Source organism: Orycteropus afer, unplaced genomic scaffold, assembly GCF_000298275.1.
Source record: "Orycteropus afer afer isolate SDZICR_OR568_19922 unplaced genomic scaffold, OryAfe1.0 scaffold00093, whole genome shotgun sequence".
Taxonomy (NCBI): domain Eukaryota; kingdom Metazoa; phylum Chordata; class Mammalia; order Tubulidentata; family Orycteropodidae; genus Orycteropus; species Orycteropus afer.
The window spans coordinates 4,665,956-4,683,604 of record NW_006921680.1 but is presented as its reverse complement, the minus strand read 5'-3'; the positions used below and the strand labels follow the sequence as shown (position 1 = coordinate 4,683,604).

At 38.2% G+C, this 17,649-nt stretch overlaps 1 protein-coding gene across 1 annotated transcript in view; it reads left to right on the top strand.

Moving 5' to 3' along the window:
- The window catches only part of FAM81B (family with sequence similarity 81 member B), a 103,335-nt gene extending 93,447 nt beyond the window's left edge, over positions 1-9,888 (top strand). The window contains exons 8-10 of the mRNA XM_007942550.2: positions 4,199-4,334; positions 7,892-8,087; positions 9,755-9,888. Of these exons, the coding sequence (XP_007940741.1) occupies positions 4,199-4,334; positions 7,892-8,087; positions 9,755-9,888 (466 nt within the window). The remainder of the gene's footprint in view (positions 1-4,198; positions 4,335-7,891; positions 8,088-9,754) is intronic.
- Positions 9,889-17,649: the final 7,761 nt, after the last annotated feature.

Sequence of the window (17,649 nt, the reverse complement as noted above, 5' to 3'; positions counted from 1 at the left end):
GATGGGCTCAAGTATAGCAGGGATTGCGGGGCTGGCGCGGAATCAAGCAGTGTTTCGTTCTGCTGTGCATGTGGTCGCTATGAGTCAGAAATGACTTGACGGCACTTAACAACAACAAATAACAACAAAGGCCATAATTTAAGATCTATCTACCTACTTATCTATCTATCATCTGTCCATCTACATCTGATAGAAAAACTCCCACAACCATTAGAAGACCAGGGAAATAAAAGGTGATGTCATCTAAGATAAGTTCATCTTGTTGTGATTATAACTTTTAAATTCTGTAATTAACAAAAAGTGATTATCCTCACACCCATTATGTTAGGAAAAAGTTTACAAAAAAAAAATTATATACATTTTTATTTCCTCTTATCCTTTTTATCTTTTGAGGACAATGTGTTTTTAAAATGCTTTCTTATTTTGATAAACCATCATAGACAGAATCTGTCTTCTGATTATCTCCCACCTGAAGGCAAAACTTTGTAATAAAAACATCATACATAGTAATTCATCCTTTAGGGCTTTATTTAATTTCAGAATTTCAACTACTGACAAGCCCTTCTGGGGCAATTATTACATTGGCACATTTAAGAGTTCCTTGGTGTTCAGAAGGATGTTGCTATTATATTAGTGATAAGAGTAAATGCTCTCATTTATTTACCCAGTAAAGGTGAACATGAAGGCTGGATTCTCAATCGATTGTAAAGCTATTTCTTGATGATCTGGGAATTTACTGCTCCCCTTAGCCATCACTGTTAATTAACACTACCACCAAAGGCAGAGAAGGAAAGATGAAAATTAGAGAAGATTAGATGGACTTTAAATAATTTGACAAGTCTATGATTTGTCAGTAGCCCTAATAAAAGGTATTTTATAAGAAAGAATGACCCATTTGTTCATTTAGTCAATAACTATTTATTGAGTACTTACTGTGTTCTAGGTAGGAACAACAAAAAAAATCCTTCCAAGCATGAAGCTCAGATTCTGGTGAAGGAGACTGCACATTAGTATGAAATAAATCAGTTGGTGATGTGCATTTTGCGAAAAAAGTAAGCAAGGTAAAGGAACAGTCAATATCAAGTTGGGAGAGTGAGTCCTCTTTTTTTTTTTTACTATTTTTTTAGGGTGATTTTAAAAGACTTCTGTGATAAGGTGGCAATTAAACATAAATTTGAATGAAATGAGGACCCAGGATATTCTGGGGAAAACTCTTCTGAATAGAGGAAACACAGCTAAAATGAAATTGTCGGAATATCAGTTGTGGGCTTCTTTCTCTGAGATCCAACAGCTGTTAGCCTGTAATACAGGTAACTTCATGATTAGACTAAGAACAGGAGAAGCAAACAATTGCTTCTTCAATGTTGAGATACTCATTTCCATCAAAGGTATCTTTACTAAGTGAGAAATCTCCCCTTCCATATCAAGAGAAATGGGAGAATTGAAAGGGGTAAAGATCTGAATGTGGCTATTATACTACTACACTTACAAAACTACTAAAAAAACATCTCGTTTTCCCATTCTTGGTTTCATCATCTAAATCAGAGTTTTTCAACCTTGGCTTATTGACATTTGGGGCTACTTAATTATTTGATTTGGGTTTTTATTACTGTGCCAATAGCACCTCCCAGTTGTGGCAACCAAAATTGTTTCCACACGTTGATTGGCAAATGTCCCCCGAGAAGCAAAATCACCCAGGATGAGAACAACTGCTCTAAACAAAAATAGAGAGACCTCACAGAACTAGTTTTTTTCTCATTATTAGTCCAAAGACTTTTTCAGGACCATAAGAGATGCATGTTCATGCAGTATATGTCCAGCATGTTTTGAGCAATTTCCACTGTTAAATATCATAAAATAAATTTTCTGCATAAAAATTTACCTGAAAGCATTAGAGTAAATATTACTTCAAGTCACCTACACACTGCAATGTAGCCTATATATTTTCAATAATAAGCAACAGACATTGTTCCTGCCAATCTAATACTTCCCCAATTCTAAATGGGATTTAAAATTGCCATATTACCATGAGCAAATCATACCCAAGAAATGGACAAAAACCACTCTTGTGGGTCCCACATTTCTCAATAACTTCAAATGTGAATTTTCCAGTCAAAAGTCACCTCTCTGCTCAAGCTTTCACCTACTCCATAAACTTTTCAGATTGCTGGTACATGATTAAACCCACCCAAACCCATGCTATTGAGTTGATTCTGACTCATAGTGACCCTGTAATACAGAATAGAACTGCCCCCATAGGGTTTCCAAGACTGTAAATCTTTATGGAAGCAGACTGCCACATCTTTCTCTTGCAGAAAAGGTGGTTTGTTTGAACTGTCAACATTTTGGTTAGCAGCTGAGCGCTTTAACCAATGCACCACTAAGACTCCTTGGTATAAGATTACAACCCTTTTAATAACTGCAATAACATTCACACCATTTTTTAAAATCCCTTCCAAACCAAAACCAAACTCACTGCTGTGGAGTCCTCCTGGGTTCCCAAGGCAGATCACTACAGAAGTAGATTGCCCAATCTTCCTTCCAAGGAATGGCTGGTAGGTTTGAACTGCCAGCCTTCTGGTTAGCAGTCAAATCCCTTAGGCACTTTACCACCAGAGCTCCTAAAATCCCTTATGCTCTGTTATTTAACATTCCTGTCGTCCCTAGGTGGTGCAAATGGTTAAACTCTCAGCTACTGTTATGAACTGAATTGTATTCCCTAAAAATATCTGTCAACTTGGCTAGGCCATGATTCTCAGTATTATGAAATCTTCTATTTTGTGATCTGACATAATTATCCTATATGTTGTAAATCCTAATCTTTATGATGTTAATGAGTCAGATTTAGAGGCAGTTATGTTAATGAGGCAGGATATAATCTACAGGATTAGAAGATGAAGTTGTATTTTGAGTCAATATCTTTTGAAATACAAAAGAGATTAAACAATTGAGCAGAGATCAGTGTACCTGACTACCACCATGAGAAAAAAGCTGGGAGCAGATGGAGATCACCAAGGGCTGCTGGGCCCACAGATGTTGAAAGGAGACATTGGCCTTCCTCTAGAACTGATAGAGCAAGATAGCTTCACCTAGAACCCACTGAATTTGGACTCTGAATTTGGACTTTTAGCCTCTTAAGATGCAGTCAAATGTCTTAGGCACTATGCTACCAGATCTCCTAGGTGTATATTCACATGGCTTTGTGAAAATTATTTGAAATTCAAATTTCAATGTCCATAAATAAAGTTTGATTGTAGCACAGCCATGCTCACTGGTTTATGGATCATCTATGTATGGCTGCTTTCCCATAGAAATAGTAGAGTTGAGAGATTAAAATGGAGACTTCATGGCCCACAAAGCTTAAAATATTTACTATCTGGCTCTTTGTAGAAAAGTTTGCTTACTCCTGCCACAGAGTAATACTCCCCACCCCATGTGACTTCCCAAAGTATTTCTTTCAAACACAAGCAATGCTGGGAGCAGATGGGAGCCCTGAGAGGAATTCTACGTGGTATAACACGCATTTCTGAATGGCTGTGGTTGTGCTTCCCCTCACTGTGTGTATGTGTATCAAGGTATAGGGAGTATACGTAGACAGGTATTGGCAGATGCTACACTGAACACAAGCTTAGGACAGGGACCCAAAGTGCACTTGCTTCCCCAGCTCCCAACCGTTGCCTGGAGTAGATTTTGACTCATAGCAACTCTATAGGACAGAGAACTACCCTTTAGGGTTTCTAAGGCTGTAAATCTTTATGGAACAGACTGCCTCATCTTTCTACCACAGAGCAGCTGGTAGGTTCCAATCTTTGACCTTTTGGCACACAGCCAAGCACTTACTGTGCCACCTGGGCTCCTCCACCTCTCTTCCAAAAAACAAAAGTAAACTCATTCTCATTGAGTCGATTCCAACTCATAGTGACTTCTATTGGGTTTCTAAGGTAACAAATCTTTATGGAAGTAGATTGTCCCATCTTCCTTCCACAGAGTGGCTGGTGGGCTTGAACTGCTAAACTTCTGGTTAGCAGTCAAATGCCTTAGGTACTGTGTGCCACCAGAGCTCCTTCCACCTCCCGTAGAGCCCCACAAATAGTTGACTAGATACACTGAGTCTAATCATCTGACAAAAAACAGCCGACTTTTTCAACATACTAAATTTTGTTTTTGCTAAAACTGAACAAAACATTTTTTTCCTTAGATTTAATTCACTTTCAAATAATCTTTATGAAGAAGTTGAAAACAATAAAAAAAGGACAGAAAACCAGTTCATCATATATGAAAAAGAACAGCTCGGGCATATAAATCAGTGCCTGAAGATCCTACAGGAGAAACTGGTAAGGTTTTTCACTACTTCATGAAGTATACAGCTGCATAGTCTTCGTATTGGTTTCTAGGACTACCACCAAAGTACCACAAACTCTGTGGTTTACAACAAAAGAAACTTATTGTCTCACAGTTCTAGAGTCTAGAAGTCCATATTCAGGGTGTAGTAGGGCCATGCTCTCTCCAAAGGCTATAGGGGGAGATCCTTCCTTGTCTCTCCATTACTGGTAGCGCCAGGTGTTCCATTGCTTGTAGCAGCATCATTTCAATCCCTGCCTCCTCTTCACATGAGTATCTCCCCTCTGTGTTTCTGTCTTTGAAATCAGACCAAACGTGGGTCCCTGCCCGGTGTGCAGTCAGGCCAAAACAGTTTACACACCGAGTGATTAAGAAGAGAGAAAATTATTTATTGCAAAGTGGCGATGCAAGAAGCAGGGGTACCGGTATCCAGATCTGACTCCCCGAAAGGCCATCGATTTAGTTTTGTAGGCTTCAGAAGAGAGTGTTATGCATATTCATAAAAATTTCAGGAATTTGGGCATGAGATGGTTGACCATTGGCTGAAATTTCCTTCGCCTCGATTTAAAGGGACAGTAGCAATTTGATCCAGTGTGCTTGCATACCAGATGAGTCACACTGGCTTCCTGTCATCAGCTGATCAGGGCTTAGGCAGAGGGGAGAGTGTTAGTTCCCATTAACTTTGTTCCTCTCTATCCCACTGCACATGTCTATGGGCCAGAGTTATTTTCAAGTTGTTTTCTAACACACATTAACTGTTTATCACCTATGCCTAAGGAAATAGCAGGAAAGAATGTTTTTGTTCCATTCAGTTCTTAAGGAACTGAGTTTATTGTATTTACTCATCTGTCTTCAACCGGAGTCCTATGTGTTTACTCATCTATCTCCAACCGGGGTCTGGGGTGGCGAAATAGTTGAGGGTAATTATCTATTCCCATCCGGGGTCCTATCTGTTCTAATTATCTGTTTTAAACAGGGTGGGAAAAATAGTTTTGACTTTACTTGGTTTCATCTCTGTGTCTCTTCTCTTTTTATAAAGATGCCAGTCGTAGAGTGATTAAGGTCCACCCTAATGACCTCACCTCAACTTAATTAATTACATCTGCAATGACCCTTTTTCCAAATAAGGTCACATTCACAGCCATGAGAGTCAAGACTTCAACATATCTTTTTTTGCCTGGATGGTAGCAGTGCATAAAGGTCTCAAAACTTATACTCCAATCCTTACAGTAATTGTCACTACCTTGTTGGTGCTTTTTTTTTTTTTTTTTTTTAGCAGCAGTAAGGCAATAATGCAAAGAGCACCAGAGTAGGAGTCCAGAGGCCTGGCTTCTGTGTTACTTCCTGACTCTGTGAACCCAAGTTTCTCAGGTGTGCTCTGCTTGTACCAGAATATTCTGAAGAGGTTTTTTAAAAAATACAAATTCCTGATCTCCCCATAGTCCTAGGTAATCAGACTATGTGAAATCTTCCCTGGGAATCTGGGTTTTAGACAAGCTCTTTGGGTAATGCTTGGGCAAAATAAAGCTTGAATGAAAGCTTCTCCTTTAGACAAGCCATTGATCCTCTCCAATGAAGCTCAGTCAGTAGACCAAAGGGTTTCAAAACCCCTTTTCCAGATCAGATCTTGCAGACAACCCCTGGGCTTTGGATGGGGCCTCCAGGGTGTATGAGAAAGACTACTTCCAGAATCTCTTCTGCTACTTCCACCAGCAAACCCAGCCATGCTGCTGGGAACAGATGGGGAAGGCAGTGCAAAGCCACCAGTGTTGATAGTGTGGGCAACCCTGCTAGTGATTCAAATATGATGTTTCTGGAACCTCAGGAGAGAGGCTTTAGGTAGCCCAGTAAGGAATAGCTTCAGCCTCCTGCCTTAGTTTGTAAATAAGTGATAGGGATAGGAGTAAAAGAGAAGGAGATAAACATACCAGCTTTATCACCAATCAGGCTATTGAAGTCAATGCTTTACATCCACAGCCAATCAGGTCTGCTCATTCTTCACTCAGGGCAATCCCATGCACAACAAAGCCAAAGCTGCCCACTCTTGCACCATCCCCATAATTGGATGTGGATTGTACAATTCATTGTGCTCCATAGGGTTTTCATTGGCTATATTTTGGAAATAGATCACCAGGCTTTTCTTCCTAGTCCTTCTTAGTCTGGGTGATCCACTGAAATCTGTTCAGCATCATAGTCATACCAAGCCTCCACTGACAGATGGGCTTGTCTGCACATAGGTGCACTGGCTGAAAATTGAACCCAGATCTCTGGCATGGAAGGCAGAATTCTACCACTGAACCACCAGTGCCTCTCATGGGCTCCATTGTAGAATGGCTAAATCATTTTCTGGGGATGGGGCATAACCCAAGTGAATCTAAGGGACATTGTGGGAGTGAAGAATTAATGGTCTAGCCAAAGTCTGTCCATATAGAAATATGAAGATTAAAGGACTAAGAACTTACAATACAAGCATGGCGAGGGACCTCAATTAAGGTGCTATCTTAATTGCCACACTTCTCTAACACTAGATTAAAACTCTAAATTCTCAAGGCATTTCAGGAAAGCCACATGTCTTTCTTTTCTTTAGAGTACAGCCCTAACGAATTCTTACAGCCCTGTAGAATTCCAGAAACCACAAAGAAGCATAGTCAAATAAAGGGATTAACTCTAACACTTGTGAGCACAGTATGAGATACAAAGGACTCTGGTTTGAATTTTCATGTTTAACATCCAAAAATGAATTTGTTAAAAACATTTCCTCTAAGTTTGAGTCCACTATTATAAAACGTCAAAGAAAGATAAACATACAGAAGGAAATTTTCTCTGTTGGTTACCAGGAATGGGAGGGGAGGGAAGGAAAATTTGCTAGCTAGGTAAGAGAAAAATATTGATTTGGGTGAAGGGAAAGGCAGTATACCAAAAGTGGGAGACCAGCACAATATCACTAAAGAAAAGGAAAACACAGAGAGGTGCATGAGAATTATAGACAACAAAGGTAAACGCTATTACGTACACAATACTGCATTATCAGTAACAACAAACATTAATTTAGGGGTGGATACATGGCACAGTGCCTAAGGCATTCGACTGCTAACCAGAAGGCTGGCGGTTCAAACCCACCAGCCACTCTCGGAAGGAAAACTGGACAAACTACTTCCATAGAGATACTGCCTCCAAAACTCAAGGAGGGGTCTCTTTGAGCCAGAGTCAACTTGATGGCAGTGAGTTTGCTTTTTTTAAACAAAGGTAGACAGGCAAGATGATCAGATATGGATAGGTGAATGGGAATATACCCATGACCATATATATAGGTTTGGCAGAGCATATTTCTACATACATATTTGTATATGCTGTAAAAAGTCCATATATATGGACACTTAATATATATATATACACACACATATATTTTATTATTATATATATATGTGTATATGTGTGTGTGTGTGTGTCTGTATTACAGAACTAATGAGGAAAAATCTTCTCTAAGCTGAAATACAGATCCACATAATTTTTTTCTGCAGAGTTTTGTCACACATGTTATCTCTTATAGGAAAAGTCTGAAAATAAAATGGAAGAAAAATTGCTGCAGCTTTCAAGCAAATTAGAGAATTTCATTAACAGACAGAAACAGGAAGCAGAATTGAACAAAATAAAGCAGGTAGAAAATAAAATGTTCAAAAGGATGAACCAACTGGAAAAGCAGATCTCGGATGAATTAGAGAAAATGCAGACGGAGTATCAATCAGGTGAGCAGATACCATTTATTAAGTAAAGAAAATCAGTTCTTTCTTGCCTAGTGTTTTTTACTGTCAGCTAATGGCCAGGGATCAACCTTGTCATTAGTGACATCCTTATGTAATTGATGGGACTTTCTGAAATATTGTACAGAATGTCAGTATAGTACCAAAAGGTAGTAAATAAGTTAACTTTCTTCATTCACACTTGGAAGTGTCATACTACTGCCAAATCTTTGAATATTTTTACTATCTAAGATCATAGAATCACAGAATTTTTAGACTTGGAAAAGTCCTTGGAGATCACCAAGACCTGATTTGTGGATTTATCATGAAAATAGCAGCCTAAATCAAATGACCGCCTCACTGGACTGCAGGTAATGAGCCTGGACAGATGTCAGACTGGAGACATGACCTTTAGAAGTGACAAAGAGATTAATTAGCAAAGTCTGATATAATGGCTGCTTTTCTTCTTGAGAGGCTAGTGGCAGCAGTGTCAAGCTGAGCTTACATCGAAGAGGATTAATTTGAAAGGCTTATCTAATTTGTAAAAGAGAAGGATTTGGGATAGGTGCTATGGAGCAGCCATCTGCCTGGAATCACAATTCTGAGGGATTTACCAGGAATTAGAAGGGTTCCTTCACTAGAGAAAGTCCCAACTCATTTTGTCCTCTAAATCTCAGAAAAAAATGTATTTGTAAATTCTACCAAGTTTTAGTCCCACATAGAAATGCCTTAAGGGCCTTCTGGAGAGGTGGTTTCACTGGCTAGATGTTGCTGGCATGTAAGTAAACTTCACTGCCTGGAAAGATGACGTTCACTCTACCTCCCCACCACAATCACTTAAAATAGCAAATTTTCTGGCCAAGAATTTTGTTCCAGACTGAACTGGCTCTTCTTTTAGGGCCCTGTTTCTGCTTAACAGCCAGAAGTTTAATTTTATTCATTTCATGAAGATAATCAAAGGATGAGTTGAAGAGGAATTTACAATCTACATGTTTCCGTGTTTTCTAAGTGGGAGGTTCCAGCAAAGGGGGACTCCAAGTCATCAGTTTGTTCCTTTATGCTTTTAATAAGAATGTGTCGAGAAACAACTATAGAAAATGTCCCTTGAATGAGAAATGGATTGTTCCCCAAAGAGCTTGAGATCTGGTAGATCTAGGGTCATGAGTGGCTGTAAATGTAAGAGACATACACAGCACTGGGAGATCAGCAGGGAACCATTCGTTAGGCCTCAAACAAGTTACTGTCAGAAAAGTTTTAAATTCTTATCTGTGGTCTTTATCTTCAACTTGGTAACAAGAATTTAAAAAGTGATCACCCAAATCTCTTGTCAATCAAAGTATACTCAAATCAAAGTATAGGGATATAAGAAATTATTATAAATTTCTCCGTTGAAATACAGAATTATTTCATTTTGAAATACATTTGGAGGGAGAATAAAGAGAATCGAATTAAGTTTCCACAATGAAACCAACCAGATACAAAATGAAGTACTAGTGCTAATGCATCTTCATGACATACAAGAAAATGTATTGTGGTACATTTTTAGACTAGTCTTAATGTAATTTAATGTGCTTTGAATTAAATAAGGACCAATTGTAATAGGACTGTTAATTAGCAACTCTTATGAAAAACTGTTCCACTGCATTGTTTAAATATGCCTATTCTCATACTAGGGTTTAAATCGATTCATGACTCTCTCAACTCCCTTCAACAAATACAGAAAACAAAGATGCAATTAGAGAAATATAAAGTCCAGAAAGATCTAAAGAAGTTACAGCGCAAGATAGTGGAACTCCAAGAAGTATAAAAATTTCCAGTTATGTTCTTATCATCAGCCAACGGAGTGGGTGTGTGTGAAAAGCTGAGAATAAGAAAGCTGGTACCTCTGGATGGTAATTGCTTCTAATGTCTCTGTACTTCTTACCACCTTTTAAAGAAATAAATGTATTAAAAAAATAAAGCAAAGAAGCTTTATGATGTCTTCACTAATTAATGAAAAAAATTAAGGAATTTCCTCACTTATAATAACAATTTATATATTTATTTGCCTAGATCAGAATAATGTATGTAAAAGTAGATGAGGTATAAGACATTAAAGAATAGTGAGAACTGTAGCAAACTGAAGAAGACTTAACTTCCAAGAAAATAACTACAATGCAATGCAAGCTCATGATTAACATGTATATATATGTGTATATATATATATGTGTGTGTATATATATATATATATATATACACACACACGTATATATGACATGTATATAGTCCATTATTGTCAGAAATTCTACTTTTTTAAGAGAAAAGCAGAAATCTGAGTTTTATATGAAGTATCTGTGTTTTTCAGCATTAGGAGCTCTGGTGGCATAGTGCCTAAGGCATTTTTAGCATTAGCAATTAGTTAAAAATATTTTTAAAACAATGAAGGAAATATCTGTGGGACAAATATAGCCAGTGGGCTGATTTCCAATCTCTGACCCAGAGGTTTTAATTTTCTAACAATCCCAATGTTTATAGCAATTCTAATTTATGCATCTCTAAAACATCTCACTGTGCTCTATATTCAGAATGTGCAAGGAAGGAAAGGCTAACCTATGCAAAATAAGAGAAGACAACAGCTTTCATGGAAAACATCCAATATAATTTTATCTAAGTGCTAAATTCAAAGGTAGTTAATTCAAAAGCACTATTTAATTTACTACAAAAGTAAACTATGTCCAACTTTTCTAGGTAAAAATCAAAATAATTAAAAGGAGATCCTGGGCAGCAAAATCATGAAAGAAAAATAAAAATGAAAAACCATTCAGGATATGGCTTAGATGCTAAAATAGCAGGCCCAACCACTAATCAGGGAGTTTTCTGTAAGCCTGACAAGGGGACTTAGGCTCCTTCCTTGGCTTGAGGAGAAGGGTGCTATCTTCTCCAAGTAACAAAGATTTTTGACCAATGGCTACCTCTCTGGGAGCTCTGCTAGCATAGTGCCTAAGTCATTTGACTGCTAACCAGAAGGCTGATAGTTCAAATCCACCAGCCACTCCTCAGAAGGAAAACTGGGCAATCTACTTCCGTAGAGATACTGCCTTGGAAACCCAAGGAGGGGTCACTGTTAGTTGGATCTGACTTGACAGCAGTGAGTTTGGTTTTGGTTTTTGGCCTACCTCTCTAAATTTTCTAACTGTATGGAATATTTCAAATTACTTTATCAATAATCTACATGTAGTGTCAACTATGTAAACCAAAGGACTTTCATAGCAGGATTTAATTTAAAAAACTTAAAATGCAAAAGAAATGTCCTTTGAAATCAAATGTCATGCTAGAACAAAGGTTAATATCCCAAGTAATAAAACAGCTCTTACAAGTTAGTAAGAAAATAATATACCCACTGATTTTCAAAAACGGCTAGATACCTAAGAGTAGGAGTCACAGAAGAACACAATACTGTTCAATAATGTTGTCATTGATTACAGTTCCTAAACCAGGTCCTCTGATTTTGTTAAATCCTTTCAGTGTGAAAAAGTGGACCAAGTGTAGGTGTCTAAGTCTAGCAGATTTAAACCCAATGCCACCAGTCATTAACTGTGTGACTTTGGATATGTTCTTTAACTTCCTCAAGTCTCAGTTTTCTCATTTTAAGATAAGGATAACAATATCTCGCTTGTAGGTTGTTGGAAGAATGTGTTATTGTTAGTTGCCATCAAGTCGATTCTGATTCATGGTGGCCCCATGAGTGCAGTGTAGAATTGCTCCATAGGATTTTCGATGACTGTGACCTTTCGGAAGCATATCACCAGGTCTTTCTTCTGAGGTACTTCAGGGTGGATTCAAACCACCAACCTGTTGGCTAGTAGTGGAGTTCTTCATTATTTTCACTATCCAGGGACTCACAGGAAGACTAAGTAACCTGGATTGAGCTAGTACCAGGTATCAGAGATTGCTCTTAGCATTTTACATTCATTAACTCATTTAATCCTCAAAACAGATACTTATTACTGAGGCACAGAGAGGTAAGTAACTTATCCAGAGTCACACTACTAGTAAGAGGTGGAATCAGGATTTGAACTCAGCAGTTTAGAGAACTTGCTCTTAAACATTATACTACTATACTATAAGGAGCTCTGGTGTAGTGCCTAAGGCATTGACTGCTAACCAGAAGACTGGCAGTTCAAATCCACCAGCCACTCCTCAGAAGGAAGGTTGGGGAATCTACTTCCTTAGTGATACCATCTCAGAAACACAAGGAGGGGTCACTATGAGTCAGATGTGACTCAACGGCAGTGACTTTGGTTTTTGACTATGCTGTATCTCTAAATACATGTACCAAAACCAAAAAACCAAACTCACTGCTGATGAGTCGGACCTGACTCATAGCAACCTCTCCTTGGCTTTCCAAGATGGTATCTCTTTGGAAGGAGAATGACCAACCTTCCTTCAGAGGAGTGGCTAGTCTGTTTGAACTGCCAACCTTCTCGTTAGCATTCAAATGCCTTAAGCACTACGCTACCAGAGCTCCCCTAAATATATGTAGACTATCTAAAGCAGTGTCTGATACAAAGTAGGTACCATACATAATGATATTGTTGTTGTTATGTGCCATTTAGTTGGCCCCGACTCATAGCAACCCCTCCTTGGGTTGCCAAGGCAGTATCACTATGGAAGTAGATTGATAGTAATTAATGATAATAAACAGAGCTTTAAATTTTATGGAGAAAGATAAGTTCCAGATACTTTCATCCAAATGTGATTCAGATCAGTGTCTAGAAATACTTCAGTTAAAAAATGCACTATGTAAGAGAAAAAAATACTCTGGTTTGCAATAATTCTAGCAATAGTCAAAGCAGAGGGAAGTGCGAAATAGAGATTTCTCTTGGAACAAAATTCTAACGAGGAACAATTCCTCTACTTTAAAAGCATTTCTTTCTATTGTCTCTGGAGAGGGAGGCTAATGGACAAAGAAGCATTTTGGATATTGATGCCAATATCCTGTGAAGTCTATTTCCCCCATAAGTCCTGGCCATTGAAGCAAACCCAATAGCCTTTACTGAAAGTAGAAGCCATTAGTATCCTACTAGAAGCTGCTTCTCCAAAAATGTAATGCACTACTAAGTTCACACGGGAAATATTCAGGGATGGACTTCAAGTGGAGGGTCCCATACGGGGGCATGAGAAATATGTTGGACAAACCCCACACTTAACTACCCAAAATAACTCCTATACCAAGGAATCTAGTTTCCATGCCTAAATTCTATCATTTAGCACTTAAAAGCTTTTAAAGTATTCACAAACCCAACACAAAACCTTCAGAAAATGCATGATGAGTAGATAGGCAGAAGTGTAAATGAAGGCACACACACACACACACAGAGCTTTAATCAACTACCTGCTTGCAGGGATTGACTGGTAACTAGAGGGAAGTAAAGTCTTTCAAACTCAAGAAAGAGGTGAGATACCTAGAAAGCTGAGAACTGAGAGAACTAGAAAGCTGATGGAGGTTGTAAAAGGACAAAGAAAAAATCCAGAACTTAAATTTTTATTGCTATTAAGGATTAATTAAAACAATTGGTTCAAGTCGATCTCAGACCTCAGTTTCTGTCAAGTTCAAAATCTAACAAAGGTAGAGTATTCATTATCATTGCATAGGTTTAAACCTGTAAAGTTAGTCCTTTGGAGGAGGTTCCAAAGGATGCAGAATTCAGACAGTGCCATCAGAAAATGATAGCATCTGCATATACCTTGTTAGAATGACTGAGTCAGTCTCAAAGACACACACTTCAGCTCCTTTACATCTCTTTAAAGTGGGAGTACTTATTAACAAAAATTAACAACTGCATTACAAATGAATGATTTGGAGGGCTAGTTTCTACTTAGGAGCTCTAGTGGTGTAGTGCCTAAGGGACTTGACTGCTAACCAGAAAGACAGCAGTTCAAACCCACCAGCCTCTCCTCAGAAGGAAGGTTGGGCAATTTACTTCCGTAGTGATACCACCTCAGAAACTCAAGGAGGGGTCGCTATGAGTCGAGTCTGACTCGATGGCACATAACATCATATTCTACTTAAGAATAAATGACAATTAAAGTTCATCTGAGCTTCCCTCCTTTATATGTTGTCTGTTAAATGAGGATAGTGTCTACTTTAAATCACTTATGTGAGTTGAACAGATTATAGCCTGGCATGTAATAGTCATTCAATCTATCCCTCTCTCCCTGTAAGTTCTTGGTTGCTGAAGCCCTGGTGTGTAACATTTAGCTTCATAAGCAGAAAAAGCTCCTTTGCTAAAGCATATGGTTAGCTGGCATAGTAAGATCCTCTGCAAAGCTAGATCTAACTTGGACTTTCGTATAAGCTACTTGCTTTGCACGAAAACTTACTGTGGCTACATATTTCCTAATATTCACCACTGCTTATTGAGAATATGGGTTGAGCTGGTAAACAAATTACTCATTCTGAACCTATTTCTTAGCTAGAAAGGCCTTCCAATCATACACATAGCACTTGTACTGAGTGAGGCACTGTAGGGCTAGCCACAGGCAATTTGGGAAAATATATTTATTTGTACCTTATAGAAACTGCTTGTAACTCAAATTTATGGTTAGAAAAGCATAAATTTGCCTTCTCAGCACTTTTCCCCTCTGCCTAACCTTCATTTTCTTTGTACATGAAGAGTCTTCTGTCCCATCTAGCATTTCTCTTGTGTCTAGAGACACTCTCTCTAACACAAGAGAAATTAACACTGCCAGGAATACAAAAACAGAACTCAGCTTAAAAAGATGAAACCTATACTTGTCTTTTTTCCATGCCACCTGACTTCCTAATTTCTGGTTTGTAAAGACAGAATGTATGTAATGACTACGTGAACACTATTTTCCCTTTCTTGATCTTTTAAATACAAAACAACTAAGATTAAATGTTTTAAACCAGTATGTACCCAAACCCCTACCATCAAGTGGATTCCAACTAATAGCAACTTCCATTGGATTCCTAAGGCTATCAATCTTTTCAGAAATAGATCACCCCATCTTCCTTCTGTGGAGCGGCTGGTGAATTCGAACCACCGACCTTCTGGTTAGCAGTCAAATGCTTTAGGCACTGCACCACCAGAGCTCCTTAAACCAGCATGTAGTCATTTTTAAAAGCAAAAATCTTCCTGATCGCCTGATTCTTACTATGCAGTAGAAGGGACCAATTCTCAGAGAGGAGTATTGTGCTTAGCAGAGGGTCAGCGAAAAAGCAGAAGACCCTCAATGAGATGGGACACAGTGGTTACAACCATGGGCTCAAACACAGCAATGATTGTAAGGATGGCGCAGGACCGGGCAGTGTTTCGTTGCGTCATACATGGCGTCGCTATGAGTTGGAACCGAATCAAAAGCACCTAACAACAAACTATGCAGTATCTTTTCTCCACAGACATTAAAGAATGGTCATACTTTGTGTGATCAAAGGGGAGAAAATGGCATATAAAGGCAGGATCTTAAAAAGTAATTTAAGCCACCTGGGGAGTCAGAATCTGCACACAATGTGTGTAATTTATTAAATGCAGGTGGATTTTCTGAATAAACTATGAACTATATGGCATATAGCAGGCACATGTAATTACATTCAACCATTCATAGATGCTAGCTTCCATTCCACTATTCTGAGTGTAGGATTACTTTTCTTCTCAGGGTCTTTCTATGTATAGGGCCCTTTAGAAATGGTTTCTAACCTAAGGTTTCCCATTCAATGGGAGCTATAGTTGTTGCTTCTCAGTTGCTGCATCAAGCAGTTTTAGTATTTGTTTTGGGTCACTTTTAACTTGGAAAACTTTTGGGACCTTAGCAGTACAAGGTGCTGTTGAGTTGATTCCAACTCATGGCTACCTGAAATGAGTCAGAGTAGAACTGGTCTCTATGGGGTTTTCAATGGCTGACCTTCCCAGGAGAGAGCCAGGCCTTTCTTCCGAAGCACCCCTGGGTTGGGTCCTACTTCCAGCCTTTGGGTTAGCAGCCAAGGATATTAACCACTCAAAACCCTGATTTTACAAATTCACACAAAAACTAAATGCCAAAAGGTAAGACTTTTCAGTCACATAACCATTCAACTCAAACCCTGTTTGAAATACACCACTTAGATTTTCTGAGTATAATGCATTGGTTCTTTCAGAGTGATGTATCTAATCCATAGTGTTGGTGATACTGTGCTATAAGTAGCATGTAGGGTGAGAAAAGTTCAGGCACTATCAAGGAAATAAATGCTCACATATTTTTAAGAGTCCTTTTGACATTTATGTTTTCACAGCAAGTCACCAGTTTTAGTAACACATGATCTGATCACTCTTTTTGCAAAAATTTAGATGATGATCCCCAATTTCAGTGATCTATGAAATTCAAATTCAAAAGAATGTGCATTCATTTTAACAGGATATATACATTGAGCAGTGTCATAGTTTTCTATTGTTGCCTTAACTAATTACCACAAACTTTGTAGCTCAAAAAAAAACATAAATTTATTCTCACAGTTTTGTACGTCAGAAGCCTAAGCTACAGGGTGTTGGTAGGGCTGAGTTCTTGTCTGAGGACTTAAGAGATGAATGTCGCCTTGTCTTTTCCAGCTTCTAGAGGCCCCTTTCCTGTCTTCAAAGTCAGCAATGTCAGATCTCTTATCTATGATTCTTTGGTGGGCACATCTTTCTTTATCACTTTTAAAGTGATTCATGTGATTAGATTGGGTCCACAAAGATAATCCAAGATAATCTCCCCAACACAAAACCTATTTCCTTAATGACATCTGCTAAATCCCTTTTTCCATGTAAGGTAACATATTCATGGACACCTTTAGGGGCCTTAATTCTGCCCACCGCAAGCAAAAACAGCAAGATAAGCATTTTCACATTACACATTTTCTTTACAGAAATATTACTATAATTAAAATGTTTTTATAATAGGTATTATACACAGGAAAAGTATGTGGTGAAGAGTGATGCCCAAATGAATTATTATATTGACTCAAACTAAGTAAAGATCATGACATGTAATAGTCCAATGGTGGAAGATGGAACCAAACCCTTCTTTCCATGTGTCCTCCAATTTAATTAACCCTGGCACTACTGCCCTTTACTAAAACAAACATGTATTTTCAATTCTAAGTTCATACTAAATTCAAATATTTCAAATGTTTCTTAACACCTGTTTATTAAAGAGGTAACTTACCTTAAGTTCCTACTTAAGACATTTTGAGATCTAAAGATAATTTAATATTAAAAAGTTATAATTACATAGGTATTTGTTTAGGTACATCAGAATTTAAAATACTGCTATTCTAAAATTCCTATTCAATCAGAAAAAGGGGAAAACATTCTTATACAGCACAGGGCCAACTGGAAACAATGAGTGGTCTTTAAGTACAATGTTGTACCCAGGCTATAAAGGAGATGCTCGGAAGAGAGGAATATGCCAACACACGACAATGCAAATGCACTAGGAAAGTTTATTAACTAACTTAAGTTAGGGTCTTTGCCCTTACCAGGTCAGTGGCTTAAGCAAAAGACCCCGTGCCCCGATATTCTCACAAATTTATGGAACAATATGGGGAGGG